At 47.7% G+C, this 15,959-nt stretch overlaps 1 protein-coding gene across 5 annotated transcripts in view; it reads left to right on the top strand.

The window, feature by feature from the left end:
- The window catches only part of FGFR2 (fibroblast growth factor receptor 2), a gene marked incomplete at its 3' end in the record, with an annotated part of 102,463 nt that overhangs the window by 18,167 nt on the left and 68,337 nt on the right, over positions 1–15,959 (top strand). For 3 of the 5 annotated variants that reach the window (XM_079708450.1, XM_079708449.1, XM_079708447.1), the window contains 2 exons: positions 8,464–8,730; positions 9,621–9,698. The exons of 1 other annotated variant lie outside the window; for it this stretch is intronic. In XM_079708450.1, coding sequence (XP_079564576.1) covers positions 8,464–8,730; positions 9,621–9,698 — 345 coding nt within the window. The remainder of the gene's footprint in view (positions 1–8,463; positions 8,731–9,620; positions 9,699–15,959) is intronic. One more of the 5 variants, XM_079708448.1, reaches the window with a different exon arrangement.

Here is a 15,959-nt window from a genome sequence, read left to right as displayed (position 1 = left end):
ACATCCCCAGCCTGTCCTTGCCTTTTCTGAAGAGTCACCGGGGAGGGGACCACAGGGGAACAGCTCCAGGAATTGAAGGAGCATCGGACGAGGAAGGCGGCCTCCCACTCTGTACAGTGAAGAGGGCTGCCTGGGGGCAACGGCTGCCACGAGGACGTGGGGACAAAACTGTTCTGGGGGGCAGAGGATTCGTTTTTCAGGACCGGGGATGATGATGTTTGTTCATTTTACAGGCGATGATGCCTCTGCAAGCCCACTCTTGACCTTAGCGAGGGTGCTGATAACGCTCAGGCAGATCCCGTTCATGCCTTCATTCCTTTACCTCCTCGTGACGCCCCCATCCCCGTTCCCCGCTTCTCCCTTCCTGGTTGTGGTGATACAGGGAGTACAAAACCTTCTGCTGAGAAAAAGAGACAGATTTTCCAGTGGTCTCAGTCAGTCGGCAGGGCCAGCTTTTTGATGATGTGGTTTTTCCTAGAACAGCATGCCCTAGGAAGCCTAGATTTCGAGAAGGGCCAGCCTCCTCCGCTGTGTCTAGCAAGCGTGTTTCCAGAAGGCAGGCTCAGGGCCTGGATGACCAGGTGGCTGAGCACGTAGGCTCACTGTATATCCGACCTGGGGCAGGGGAACTACTTTGACACAACTCTTAGAGCCCGTTTCTGCTTCCCAGGCACTAGATACCCTGATGGCTTGTCTCTCTGGGAAATGGTTTTTGAACAAAGGGCTCAATTTTGAAGTTCTTGCTCAAGCAAAGCTGCCAATATCTTGGGATTTTATGCAGGTGGTTCTGCTCGATACCCTCATCCTGGTGGTCCAGTGGGAATCTTGCTCTCCCGAACGTGAGTTCGATGCACGCATTGTGACCAGGAGAAGACCTCTTTTGTGTCCCTCTTGTTCCCTTTCGGAGGACACTATAATTAATAGCCTAAAACCTTGGATCAAAAGAAGATGGGATGCTGACAGAATACGGGGTGAATATTTCCGCGTTTTGGGTCCGAATATTGGGCAATAATGGTGACTCACTCTTAAATGGGTACTTTCTTAGGCACTTTACTATTTCCACATTTTTATTTTCTCTTAGGTAACAACATCATTTCTTGTCAAACCTGGAGAGCCGTTCACCATGTTTCTCAAAGACAGACCTAAATTATATGAGGGGTGTGCCTAAATATATACTTTTTAATGGTTACCATATTGGAAGCATTAGCCATTATCCCATCTGATCACAAGGAATGTGAGCCAGGCTAGAGTTTCTGGAACAGTCAAGCTACTGTGGCAGAGACAGCTATTAGTGGTTGTTCTGGCCCCCGTGATACCGCCAAGGAGAGTTTTAAGTCCTGACGTGAGTCTGCAAGACACCCCGACAAAGAGTTGGAAGAGAAAACTGCAGCCTGTTTACTTATCTGTGTTCCAGCGCTTTGAATTCTTTGAGGCCCCCATTTTTATGTTGGCAGTATTTCTTGAGGTAGAGAACTTTCATCTTTATATTGTGCAGAGTATTTGTCTCTCCCTTCCCCCCTTAAGGAACAAGTAGTACCCAGGCCTTATAAGGCCTCTGTTTGAGGCCCGGATTTTGTCTTCTGCAAGCCCGTTCTCGTAAAGGAGAAGCTTCGAGCCTGTCTGAGCTGAAAACAGCCAGCTCTGCTGCTGCCCTCTGGGTGTCTGCAGAACCCCCGTGCTAGGGCACGCAAGGGTGGTCATTTCTGGCTTGATTGCAGGGACACCAGGACCTTTAAATCTTTCTACGGCTAAGTTTTGATGCCACCTAGATGGAAACTGTGCCATAGAAAAGTGTGGGCTTTGCTCTTCCAAAGCCCCTGTGCTCTAAGACATCGTGGATTACGGAAAAGTAATGCGATATAGATGTCTGTCTGTCCAGACTCCCTCCATTCCGGCTGGTAGAAAGTACTTTGGCAGTGCTGTGCATGTGAGGAATTCTGTATTCTGTTCCTATGGACAGGAAATGGGGGATTGGCCAGTTGAAACTTCTTACCGGGACCGGAGTGTGGCCTCTACGGGCCATCGTGAAGACCAGGAGGGCGAGTCTGAAACAGACACTTACCTGCTCTGTGCCCTGTGACATTGCGGTGACATGTGCAGCTGCGTCCTGTGTATTTCTTCTGTCAAGACGGTGGCAGCCCCACAGCAGTGATATTTATTCCTCTCGTGCAAGGTGGCAGAATGTCGGGAGGGCACCAGGAAACCAAGGTTTTACTACTCTTGCCCCACATGCTGGTGTTATAGCTCCCGGGGAGGCCTGCCACCCATACCCCCTAGCAGGACACCCCTTTCCCTTTCTCTTCCTTCCTCCTCTCTTGCTGAGGAATCTGTTTAGGGATTTCTTTCTCCATTTCTTCCCCTTCCTGGAGGAATGTCTTTAGGGCTTGGATGCCCCTGACTTTCTCAGATGGAGAGACCTCAGGGGGGATGCATTCCAGGGGTGACCCCCCTGCATCCTTGAAGCTGGGCTTCCCATTTCTTACCTGTGATCATTTTGACCTTTGAAAAGACATTGGTCCCTAGGAAACCCTAGAAAAGGCTGAATTTGTGTAGTTAGTTGTCCCCTTGGCATATGCGGCTTTTTTCTTCCTTAACAGTTTAAACCTGTCATCCATTCTCCACGAAATGATTGGACAGGGCAAGACGTGGGTTTCCCATCTGTTCTCTGTTTGCGTTTGGGCGCCATTTCAAAAACCACACGGGAAAAGTTTATAGGCAAACATTATAAAAAGTGACAGTCTGAAGTGCTGCTATGGCTGGTACGGCAGCATCAAGTGTTACCTGAAATAGCTCCCTGTTCCAGATTCTCTCTTGCTTCAGTTGTCTCAAGACAGCCTCCCGATGACACCAGGGAAGAATCCAGCTGGTCGTGTACAGCGAAGTCCCAGAAACCACAGCCTTTTCTGACTTTTACAAGACTTCCCCCTCCCTGGGCTCTGCTCACCCCCAGCAAGGATTGGCTTCCCTGTGTTGATTTCCTGTGAAGTAAAGCTGGTGACATCAGCGTGATGTCACACCTCTGCCCTGATCCACTGCGGGACTTGGGGTGTCAGGCAGCCCTAACCTCAGTCTTCTCTTCCCAGTTGGAAGCCCCTCAGTTCTACATTCCAGTAGCTCCCAAGGCATCCTGGCTTCAGAGTTTCTTAGGGGTGGGAAGGAGATGCAGCTCCGGACAGGAATCACACACCAACCGTATGCAGTGGCGGCTGTTAGTCACACCATTCACTTTTTGATGAGCTGTAGAGATGCCCATCTCTCATTTTTTAATATCAGATTAGTCCATTTATTGGAAAGCAGCTGTGAGATAAGATGCCACTGGTGCTTCTCAAGTGTTTGAAACTTGTGGGGAGAAAGTTCAGATTGATGCAACCAAAGATCTGCACAGCCGAGCTGTCCCCGCCAGTCGTGTGGCCTCAGCAAGTAGAAACACGTGCCTTTTCGTCTTCCCAGAAAGTACACTCAGCGCCTTGTTTGTTTAACGCTTTTAGGTACAGAGACAAAGAATGTCCAGCACTGGTGTGTGCGCTGCAGCCTTCTTGCTTCTTTGTGGATTGCAATTTATATTATGAAAGATATGAGGAAACATCTTCTGTCTGTGGAAGCCTCTGGAAGAGCAGTTGGTGTAGAGCAGGGTGGCTTCTGGAGCCTTCTCCTCATTGTGTTTCGGTGAGAACAGATGAGGGAAGCGTTGGGCTGTGTGTGTGCTCTGCATGGATCTCTCCACTCCTGTCTTTAAGAAAGAGTAAAAAGGATGCTACAGTACCAGAAAAAAATAAATGCAGGAAATATTAATATTGCTCTAAAAGGTACCGTTTAAATCCCTCAGGGAATACTTTGCCCCATGTCAACCATCATATTTTATAGAGCAGGCCGTGCACCTTGGTGGACTCAAGGGGAGGCACTGACCTGTGACCCTGGGAGGTGATCACATCACAGTTAGAGGGGTGGGTAGGGTACCGCAGATGCAGCATCACCGAGGTCAGAGGGAACCGGCCCGTGTCTCCACGGAGCAAAGTGAGGTCGGTACCACTGTGCAGGTGTCCGCTGAGCACTCGGGAGCACGTGGCAGGGAGTCGTGGAGGATAGCGGCACAGAAGAGAAACCAAGCCCCAGTGGCCGCGTGGGAGGGGCCGGGCCAGAGCTGCCTCCTCTGAGCCAGTGGTTTGGGTCTCGGGCTAAGTGTCCGTGTCCTGGGATGTCTTTGATGCAGGAACCTGCGAGCTGGGCCGCGGAGCTGCTGGGTGGCCTGGGATGGGCGTGTCGTTCTGCTCCTCACCCCCACCATGTGCCCCCCTGGTCTTCCTCGACTTTTTACCCCCAACCTCTTCTGCCTTTCCCCTCCTTTCTGTTCACTCTCCCATCCTCCCTAAGTTGCGCTTGAAGTCCTAGATTACTCAGGAGTGTTGCTGGGTTCTGCTGGGGTTCCCCAAAGCCGCCACAGACCCCCAGATGAGCCTGTTGTGAAATAATCAGCTGGGTGGGGGCACACACTTTCAGAATTTCCCGCTGGTAGTAGTTACTGGTTTCAGACCTTGAAGGTGGATGGCTTAATGTTATGAATGAACATCATTATCTTATTGATATATTTTGGGGAATTATTTTACTATCCTTGAAGCTTATCACCTAATTGGAAAACTGGGTGACAGGTTTTTTTTTTTTTTTTGCGGTACATGGGCCTCTCACTGTTGTGGCCTCTCCCGTTGCGGAGCACAGGCTCTGGACGCACAGGCTCAGCGGCCATGGCTCACGGGCCCAGCCGCTCTGCGGCATGTGGGATCCTCCCGGACCGGGGCACGAACCCGTGTCCCCTGCATCGGCAGGCAGACTCACAACCACTGCGCCACCGGGGAAGCCCTGGGTGACAGTTTTGACCTGGTTTTCCTGGAAATTAAAACCACTCTTAGTATCTCAAGTCACCTTACCAGCCCTTTTGACCTGGGAGCCCATCATTAGTAGCATCATTCTGTATCCATGACGATACAAATCCAAGGAGTCTCTCTGATGATCCTCCGAAAAGAGTGGTGCTCGAGATCGTGGTAGTGTCTTCAGCCTTGAAGAACGACGGAGATAGTGACCATCATGGGCCCAACAAGGTATAGTTGCAAGATCAGGTTCATATTGAATGGCTTGTTGGAGTCTCAAGATAATATCCTGTTTGGGGGGCATTCTTGCTTCTCAGGAGATGAGGAAGCTGAGGCTGAGAGGTTAGGTAGGAGCAGAGTGGGCTTGGACCTCAGGGCTTCATCCTTTTCCCAGGCAGGCAGCACGCACTTAACCAGCATCTCCTGTGTGTCCAGCCTGAACAGGACGTGGTCCTTACCGCCCCGTGTTACCTCCTTCTACAGCAGCAGGTGGTGGTGTCTTTTTGGTGATGTTGGTCCAGCATCTCAGATACTCCTGGTTTCAGCAAGACTTTGTGGTTTACCCATTTCAGATGAAGGAAAGGCTTCTCAGTCAAAATGCTTTCCTTTAAAAGTGGAGAAATCATAATTCCACCTTGGTCCAGAGAGACATTTTTCTGCATCATAATTGCAAGTGTCTTGCTTTTTAAAAAAAAAAACCCAACCAAACAAACAAAACAAACAAAAAAAACAAAACAAAAACCAAACAGTATTAGAGCTTTCCAATGCCTCCATGAAATAGGGACATGGCTTCCCCTTATCCAAGGGCCAGGACAGAGCAGGTTGGCCCTACGGGTCCTGGGCCCTGCTTTAAGGGAGGAAAGTGTTGCTGCTTCTGACCAGCTGCTTCCTTGCTCAGTCATCTCTTGATGACCAGTTCTGGTTCAGAGGAAAGCAAATTCCACAACATTCTTGGTAACTTGCTCATCATACAATGTGGTTGTAATAAATATCGATTATTTTATGACCCAGGCTAAGCCACTGGCAATTCATTCTAACATTGTGGGTGCTGTTTCTGTAATCAGTTGTTGGAGACCCAAGACCCAAATGACATCTGATCCTGGCCTTGACCAGCTGTGAAAGGGGTGGGCCGGGTGGCCTTTGGGGGCCCGTCATTTCGGATATTGACTGGCTCTGACTCTAGGAGGTGGGAAGTGGGAGATGCTCTGAGATTACGGGCCAAACTGATTTCTTTGTTCTTCTCCATTTCCCCTCTTACCAGCATTTCTGCTCAGGATCCAGAGTTCAAAACATTTTTATTAGTCCCTGAATTCAGCAGCATTATGACTTAGCCTCGGGAGGCCTCATCTGAGGACCTTCCAACTAAGTTCCCAGCAACATCTTTTAAGCATTGCTTTGCCCTTCACTTCTCTCTAGAGAAGACTTCTCTGACCATCCTATACAACAGGAGTTGGTGAACTTGCTCTAAAGGGCGAGACTGTAAATATTTTAGGTTCTGCAGCCCATTAGATCTCTGTTTCAACTACTCAGCTCTGCCACTGTCACATCACAGCAGCCCCAGACAATATGTAAGCATGGCTGTGCGCCTATAAAACTTTGTTTACAAAAACAGACGATGGCTGGGTTTGGCCCGGGAGCTGTGGTTTGCCAGCTCCTGCTTTGGAGCCCAGAGCCTCCATCTCTGGGTGTGCCACTAACCTGCTGAATTCTTCTCCCTGACACTTAGGACCACCCTACATACTTTATAATTTTGTAGATGTTGTATTTATTGTCTGTCACCCCACTGTAATTAATATCCCATAAGTGCAAGGACTGTTTTTGTTTCCTGTTGCTTCTTGAGCATCCAGAATAAAAAGCAGCATGGCCCGTAGTAGGTGTTCAATAAATAATTGTTGAATGAGAAAAACAAACTTTTGAAATGTAACCTGCTTGTCAGCTGGGGCTCTCTGCCCTTGTTTTGGGGTGTGTTTTTCCATATTAAATATGACTTGTATTTTCTTCTCTTTGTGTGGTTACTTCTTTATGTTCCCATCCTGTTCAACGTCTGGGCCCTTCTTGGTGTGGATGCCTCGGTGAGGCTAGGGGTGCCCCTTTGGGGGGCCCTGGCCCTCCATGTTGGCTGGCAGTGGTGGTGGGGAGAAGGATTTTTCTAGAACCAGATGCGTGCGGCTCTTGCTGGTCCTTGGATACAGGGACTGAAACGTGAAGTAATTTTCTTTCAATCTTATGTGGGAGATTGGTTCAGACCACATTCAAAAGGACAAAACAATTGCCTTGTGATGCTGCCCAGCTTTGGAACCGTCCCAGAGCTGGGAAGCTTTGTGTTTTGCTGGGCCTGGGACTCTGGGTACCATTCATAGTTCTCACTGTGAAGGATGAAAGCCGATTCATAGACCTTCGTGGGTCCCGGCTGGCAGCTCCGGCTGTTCTTAAAGACGCATGGCTCCTTGTCACTCCTTTCGCGGAGGCTGGATCCTGCCAGGTCCCATCTTGCCCTGCAGGTTTGGGGACTGTGATCCTGTCCGAAATGATCACCTTCCATGTGTCTGCCTGGGGCAGGGGAGGGGCTCACAGAGAGCCACAAGACCTCAGCCCTGGCTTCAGGATCTTGGCATCTCCGAGGGGAGACCCGCTGCACTCTGGGCCAGGGTGGCTGGTGGCACACCCTCATCCGGGAGGGCACGAGTGATTTGGGCCTTGAAGGACAGGTTGGTGTTAGTGTGGAAGCAAGGGAGGAAGGAACAGCCCTAAAGGAGACAGAGGCCGAGGCCTGAGGAGGCTGAAACCCAGGGTGTATGGCGGGGGCTTGTGGGCAGGGAGCGGTCCAGCTTTCCGAATGGAGCAACAGGCCTGCAGCCTTCAGCAGCTTCATTTCAGGATCCATTTAAGTGTAATGGGGACCGCCTCTTGGCCCACTGGGGGCATTTTTCTCTTTTCTGTTTTGACGTTAACGCCTCCAGGCTATTATCATTGTAAGAGAAAGCAGTGTATCCCAGCTCACCCAGCACAGAATTAAGTCTCCAGACCAGAAATGTTCTGATCTGAGCCTGAGAGTTTGAGGCATTTCTTTTTAAGAGGCTCAGATTTATGACAACAGGCAGAGTCAGCACAAACAAATAGGGGTGTGTGTGTGTGTGTGTGCGTGCGTGCGTGTGTGCGTGTGTGTATACAGCCATGCAGCCATGTGGAATGAAACCATTTGTAAAACACACGTTCTCACAGATTAAAAACGCCACAGTGATAGACTTTCCCGGGGGTTACAGTGTAAGCAGGCTTTGGATTGATAATCGACTTCAGACTTTTCTTGTATAGTGTCTTTCCAAGTTGGGTTTGGGGTTTGTGTTTAACGCTCTACAGTTTGCGGAAACTCAGTGGGGCAGCTTTTGCCGGGTGCTTCCTCTGGTTGGTTTTGGATGTTCCTCTCCTCCTTGGTGAGGGCGGCTTCTGGGGGTGCAAGGAGAAGCAGACACCCCTGGGGCCATTTGCAAAGCATGAACTGCCTCTCCTGGGAGTCAAGGGGCCTCCACTGACCTTTGTTGGACGTTCTCTCCTTTCCCTCTTTCCCATCTGTCTCCGTCTTCTCTCTCCCACCTTTCTGCAGAGCCATCAACCAAATACCAAATCTCCCAACCAGAAGTTTACGTGGCTGCGCCCCGGGAATCGCTAGAGTTGCGCTGCCTGTTGCGAGATGCCGCCATGATCAGTTGGACTAAGGATGGGGTACACTTGGGGCCCAACAATAGGACAGTGCTAATTGGGGAGTACTTGCAGATAAAAGGTGCCACGCCTAGAGACTCCGGCCTCTATGCTTGTACTGCTGCTAGGAATGTAGACAGTGAGACTGTCTACTTCATGGTCAATGTCACAGGTGAGTTGGCCTGCCAGCTGTCTGCTCTCTCTCTTCTCTGTAGCCATTTTTCTGGGTAAAGTGTTATTGGACAAGTGAAATCATAGTGGGATCTGCTAATTGGATGCCAGGCACAGAACTTCACAGTTTGTGATTGATCTGTTTTTGAAGTTCTTCTACGGGACCTGGTATATCAGAGAGGCTGGTCATTAAAAATGACAGGATTCTCATGTGCACAGTAACATTTTTCTTTGAAGACAGCACACTTTCCTATAAGTAAAAACACATCTTTTTTTTTTTTTTTTTTTTTTACCCCCATACCACTGGCATCCTTGGCATTTAGAACATAGAATTGAAATTTGGATGCTGAAGATTTCTGCTTCCTTTTGTTAAAATTTGAGTTTCTCTCCTTGACTTTTCTTCCATGTGGTGAGGAGGGACTGCACAGGACCCCTTTTGCAGCCAAGTTTAAAGTTCCGCTTTCAGAATAATAGTAAACGGTTAGAAGGCCACACGGGGGCTAAGTTTTTCTAGCGACTAATTCCTTTCTTGAAGTAGACCCCGAGTGCTGAAAGGTTGTGTTGGAAAGAATCTTTGGATATTACACAGTCAGTAAGTTCGCTGGGGACTCGAGTACCATTTGAAGCTTAAAATCCAGTTTCAGTATATCCAATTTTATAGCATGTTTAAATAATGTGAACGCAAAAAACATTGAGAATCATAATATAGACGAACTATCATCATGGAGTGAAAATTTAAGCCATTAAAACCATCTTAACTAAACATGGTCTCAGACTTCTTGCCTGGGCTCCTGGGTTGTTGAATCCCCTTTCCAGAAAGACTAAGTTGTAGATGATTGCAACCTTTGGCTTTGCAAAAACACAACCATGGCTATGTTCTTTTGAATACAGATGCCATCTCATCCGGGGATGATGAGGACGACACAGATGGCTCGGAGGATTTTGTCAGTGAGAACAGTAACAGCAAGAGTAAGTAATTGCTGTCTCCGAAGGTCCCCGAGAGAGGAGAGCTCAGTGGGAAGTCCTGACTCTAAGCTGTCTCCCTGTCGACTCTTCGGGATGCTGTTGCCTGCGGTCCCCACCTCTCTCCGCTGTGTCTACTCTGTTGACTTTCAAATCTGAGAATAAACCAGTGTTACTGTACACCCTTCTCTACTGTTTGTTCTTTCTTATTGTGTCATAGCCACTTTTCTTTTGAAAGCAGTTACGACTTTTCTTTCCTTGATTTTCCTTTTTCCTCTGGCTTCTCACTATTTGGAGATGTAAAGCCAGTAGAGCCATGGAACATCCTGGTCTTCTTCACAACCGTCGACGGTGCTTGGCTTGTCCCAGTGGTTCTCCATGGGGGCGTGATTCTCCTCCTTCCCCCTCCCCAGGGGGACACTGGGCAATGTTTGGTTGTCTCAGCACAGGAAGTGGGGGGATGCTAGTGGCTTTGAAGAGGCCAGGGATGCTGCTAATAAACATCTTTACAATGTACAGGGCAGCCCCATAACAAAGAATTATCTGGTCCAAAATGTTGATAGTGCCAAGGTTGAGAAACCATGGCCTTGTGAAACACTATTGCTTGCTGAGCAGAAATAAGGGAAGTGTCTTACGTTGCAGGTAGAAAAGGGGGGCAACAAATGCTGTTTGCGTATTTAAAGGCAGTTAAAGCACTGCCGTAACTGACACTAGGAGGCCTTTACATGGTGAGTGAGAATGTGGCCTCTCAGAGCTGGGCAGCCTCGGTTCAAATGCTGTTCCACCACTGCTGAGTGGGGTAACCTTGGGCAAGTAATTTAACTTTTGTGCCTCAGTTTCTTTATCTGTAAAATGGGAATAATCACAGTATCTTTTGGGGTTATGAGGATTAGTGAGTCCATGTTTGTACATTGCTCAGAAAAATATTTGTGAGTGTTTATTCAATAAAGAAGATCAAATATAGCAAGTTGTATTTTCCAATAACATGGTTGGAATATTTCCAAAGTGATTTTGCATTGGTCAGTGGCATTCTTTGCTTAGATGTTATATTCTACGTTTTCTCAAAAGGATATTACTTTAATAACTTTAAACAAGGCCTAAATAATAAGATCATTCGTTATTAAAATAGACCCAGGGCTTTTTCAAGGAAGAAGAGAAAAATCCATGTTGTCCGGCACCTGGATCATGTTTTGCTTAAGTGGGGAACTGGATTTGTCTCTTTGTTTTTTTTTTTTTTTTGCGATACGCGGGCCTCTCACTGTTGTGGCCTCTCCCGCTGCGGAGCACAGGCTCCGGACGCGCAGGCCCCGCGGCCATGGCTCACGGGCCCAGCCGCTCTGCGGCATGTGGGATCCTCCCGGACCGGGGCACGAACCCGTGTCCCCTGCATCGGCAGGCGGACTCTCAACAACTGCGCCACCAGGGAAGCCCTGGATTTGTCTCTTGAGTCTCCTAGCAGCTTAGGCAAAAAGGGAGGTATTTTGACTTGTATAGTTTTCACTCTTTGGCAAGAGAAAGCTTGCGGCCTGGACCACTAGCATCAGCGTCACTTAAGAACTTACTAGGAATGAAAATTCTCAGGGCCCACCCCGGACCCACCGAATTAGAAACTTCGGGAGTGATTCTCATGCACAGTAAGCGTAAGAACCACTGGCTTAGGGATTCACACATGCAGATCTGCTTCCAGAAGGAGTTTATTGTTAGAGATCTTGTTGGTAAAACAGTGGGTAATAAGGTGAGTGAAAGTGTCTTCGGCGGTGATTAGTACCAGCCTTCTAATGAGGTGGTTATTATCTTTGCGATTTAGTAATAAAACACTGGTACGTTACAACATGCCACTCACTTCTTATTAGTTCTTTGGCTCTGGCAGGAGAGGCAGTGACCCTGACAGTGATGAAAAGGGTCTGCTCTGGGCCGACTCTGGGCTGGCTGCGGGTTCAGTCAGTGCCCCCAACGACCAGATAAGGTGGAGAGAGGAGTTGTTTGTGTTTTTTTCATTGGGAATTTGTGGTTCAGTGAGCCCAAAGCAGAGCTGCAGTTCAGTCAGAGGCCTGTCGCATGTCTAGTCACAGCGCCCCTCTGCCAATACTCAGGGTGATGATGGGGCTGAAGGGAGGATGCTCGCACAGTCATTTATGGCTCTAAAGTGGTACCCGTGTGCGGGAGCCATTGCTGTTGACTGGGGCACCAGTTCAGCGCGGTTCTGTCGGCATGCCTGGGAACCGTGTTGTTCAGTCCCCTGCCTAATAGCGTGTTACCCGGAATATGCAGGAAGTTATAAAATGTAACAGCAGGGTAGGCTGAATGAACTGAATCTCTCTCTGATGACTCTCTTTTCATCCTGAATACTAGTCCTGATGCTCAGTGCCCAGCTAGGGCCAGGTAGTAGCGTGTTGCATTTAAGGAACGCCAGCCCACGTTGAGTGGATTGCCGTGCCTTCACCTTGCAACCAGGGTTCTTTGTAATTAGCTCTCGAATGACACCAGCTCTGCCCCGAAGTGGGTGCTCTGTGGTGATTAAGGGCTGGTGTTAGCTGTACCAGGCAGATACTGCTGTCGGGAATTGCCTCTGTTTGGTGCCTGTGAAACATTAGATGCGATTTAAAGTGATAGCAGTTCTTAGCTGGCTGCTTGGCCTCTGCCATCTGTTAGTATGATTAGGCCGGTCTGATTCACAGGTGCAGCCGGGGGCGGCTGAGATTAAGCAGCTGTGGCCTGCGTGGACAGAGGAATGCCATGGCCAGGGTAATTGGCAAGGCGGGGAAGGGGATGTTGCCATTAAGACAATTTTTTGCCACCTCGAGTGTCAAATGCCTGACCTGATTAATAGGGAAAATTGTAGAAGCACTGAATTCTTTGCATTTTCAGCCACCTGGAAACCACTCATGTGTCCAAATTGATTCCTTCGGTTCCTTCTGATTGCCTGGAGATGCCACTGGGGTGTGTTTTGAAAGTTCCCCTTCAGTGAAGTTAACAAATGATGCTCCCGTAGCCCTGTGCTGACAGTGATATTTCTGAGCTTCTCTGAGAAGGGTTTTTCTCTTTTAGGATTGGTCTATGTTACTTCTCCATCAAGTGACTCCAAAAATAGATTGTAGGTTACTCTCATTGCTGGTATTCTTGTTTATCTAATTTTGTCAGTTAACTCTCAAGTTAAGCCAAGTTTATCTGCCTGGTAGAGTTCTTCTTAGATTCTGTACAGAGTACAAAAAGTGTGGTAGTCAAATATAATGGCAAAAAGAACAGTCAAAAATTAAGGCAGGATTGTTGCATTTTTGGCCGTGAAACTGGTATCCGTTAACCTCCAGGTCCGATTTGATTTTTATAGGAATGTACTGCAATGTTCAGGTTGATCTGAACACTTAACCTCATCCTGCGAGACCCAGCTCAAAAGTGGGCTCCTCTGTACAGGATTTCCTTGTTTACATTGGGCGATTGAGTGGCTTTGACTGTTGTTCACGGGTTCTGTGATACAGTGTATCACAGGTAGTGTACATTGTATCACGTGTAGTATCATGTAGTATCTCAGACCTGCCTTTTCTGGTAGATTGCTTCTGGAGGGCAAGGACTAGCCTGGATGTTGAATGAGTATTTTGTGGAACTACCGTCCTCACATATATCTTTTACGGATCCCATTAAAAACAGAGCAGCGTTCAGGTTTGGTTTGTACATTAAGAGAATCAGCTGGTGTTTCTCAAAGAGTATCCCTTGGAACCCTAGTTCAGCATAATTCTCTGCCAAAAATGGGTTGTATTTTGAAACGAATTTGGAAAATACCTCATACTGTGACCTTTCTTGAAGACTTACAGTGTCTATCAGCCTGTTACAAGCTCTGAGAAGTTCTGTAGTAAGACATCTGTTTCTTTTTGTCCTTTTCCAGGGTTTTCCAAACTTATTGACTGTAAGACCCTTTTTAAAATATAGCATCTATTCACATCCTGCTGCACGTGCTTTGAAAATCCCTGCAATGGGCTGATTTGATTGATCTGACTCCTCCTCCCCTTTAAGTCAGGTTCTTCCATCACAGATGTGAAGGGTATTCTCTGGTCATATTTTAGCAGCTGACTAGCTGATGACCTCACACTTGACCGGTGCTAGACGTTTCCCTGAGTGGAAGAATCTTGTGATGTCACTACAAGCCCGGCTGCCAGGAAATAATGCTGCTACATATGCCCTTTGGTGAAAGAGACTTTCTCCGGACAGAAAGTTGTGATTTCAAATGCTAATTTTTTTTTTTTTTTTTTTTTCGCGGTACACGGGCCTCTCACTGCTGTGGCCTCTCCCATTGCGGAGCACAGGCTCCGGATGCGCAGGCTCAGTGGCCATGGCTCACGGGCCCAGCCGCTCCGTGGCATGTGAGATCATCCCGGACCGGGGCACGAACCCGTGTCCCCTGCACCGGCAGGCGGACTCTCAACCACTGCGCCACCAGGGAAGCCCCAAATGCTAATTTTTGAAATGCATCCAGGTTGAGGATTTTGAAAAGGTTCAAGCTTTGTGCTTTAGCTTAAAAAAGCCTAACTTAACTAGTCCTTGCCTTCCCTGGGTACTAGGTATCTTAATGGGTTATCTGGCAGCAAATAAATAGACATGTCTGTCCGTTGTTTTCGAGGTACTTTTTATCACCTCCGGCTTGTGTTTAAGTGATTACTGTCTCTGGAGAACTTGAGCCTGACTTCTTGGGAAGGGCACGAGTAACAGAAGGTGCAGGTTGGCTGCTTAACTAGAGGAATTGATAGTAAGACGTATCAGGTGCAGTGATTCTTTCTAGTGAATGAGGAGAGAGAAGGTAATTTTCTATTTTGGCTTTATTTTCGTTCAGACCTGCAGCTGCCCATCCTCTGTATTAAGGAGAAAGGCAATTTTTTTTTTTTTTTTGTAAGCAACTGGGGGAAATGAAGGTTCTTGGCCTGAGATTCTAAACTTTCATTGAGAGACCTGCTGATAGTAACAGTTCGCCATCTCCTTGGCTCTAATTGGGATTTTCCTTGGAAGAGATCGTACGTAAGTTGGTAAATGCTGGTTTCTTAGTTGTGTTGAAGTTTCCAGGAACTGAAGAAAACAAATTTTTAGAAAATGTACCAGCTGCCTAAAGTGTTTGAAACACCTTTGCAGTGAAAACCTCATTACAAGTTGGTTTGGGTGTTTTATCACAAAGGCCAGTGATGATGTTCCATCCATTCGGCCAGACTGAGTGTCTTTTCTTTCTCGGCCTCCCCTCTGGTCCAGCAGCATCACCGGCCACTAGTGGGTTCTCTTTTGAAGGCAGAGCCTGGAAACTCCCCGCAAGCCACTTGGTCTCCCAGTGGACTTAGGCGTTTCACATGTGGGTCCCTTGCCTGGTTTGTTTTAATGTATTTCTTATTGAATGCCTTGTTGGTCAGCAAGCTGTTGTTTTAATGAGATTTCTCAAATAAAGCTCCCCTGAGCCCCACAGTCACACCTTCACTGACATCTCCATATTTTGTTAGAATTGTTTTCTCTTTCTCTGTGCAAAACTGCAGACAGATGAACTGCAGTCTACTGCAAAGATGGGGTGGAGCTCTCAGAGACGTGCCTCCTTCCCTCATCAGGGGTCAAAGCATTGAAATGTCCTGATTAGTGATATTTTTAAAGGCACTAATTATAGACTTAAGACAGAGGCCTTAGTGAGGCTTTAGAGAGTTTGTGAGACTTAATCTAAGAGCTGAAACAGGCTGTTTTTTTTTTTTTTTACATCAATAAAAATACAGTTGGCAGTCATCAGCGGCCACAGCTCACATAAATCTTGAACTTTTGACTTAATTACCATGGGAGAGTTCAAAGGGCAGCATGGAGTGGTTGAAAGAGCACTGCTCAGGGAGCTGGAGACTTGGGTCTAGCCTCAGCCCAGCCTCTGGCCACGTGACCTTGATCAAATCACTTAACCTTTCTGGATGACATTGATCACACCAGCCGTTGGGCCAGATGGTCACTGAGGTCCCTTTTGGTACAGTGGTAATTTGAGCCCATGTTTTTCCTTTAAACCACCAGGCTGTATTCTCTCTATTTGGTTAGAGAGAGAGAGAGAGAGAGAGAGAGAGAGAGAGAGAGAGAGAGAGAGAGAGAGAAAGAAAAGACCCTAAACCTTAGATGTCAGGGTGGGGATACGTAAGAGTTTTCGTGGGAGCTGGCTCAGCAGCCCATGTTTTCTCCTTAGGTTTAGGTTGCAGGGTCAAAATAAATCCTCTGATCCTATCATTCGTTGACAGAATCAATATCTGTGTAGAATATAGATAGATACCTGGA

This window comes from Hyperoodon ampullatus, assembly GCF_949752795.1.
Source record: "Hyperoodon ampullatus genome assembly, chromosome: 1".
Lineage (NCBI taxonomy): Eukaryota > Metazoa > Chordata > Mammalia > Artiodactyla > Ziphiidae > Hyperoodon > Hyperoodon ampullatus.
The sequence above is the reverse complement of the archived record's forward strand: the minus strand, read 5'-3'. Positions and strand labels throughout refer to the sequence as shown.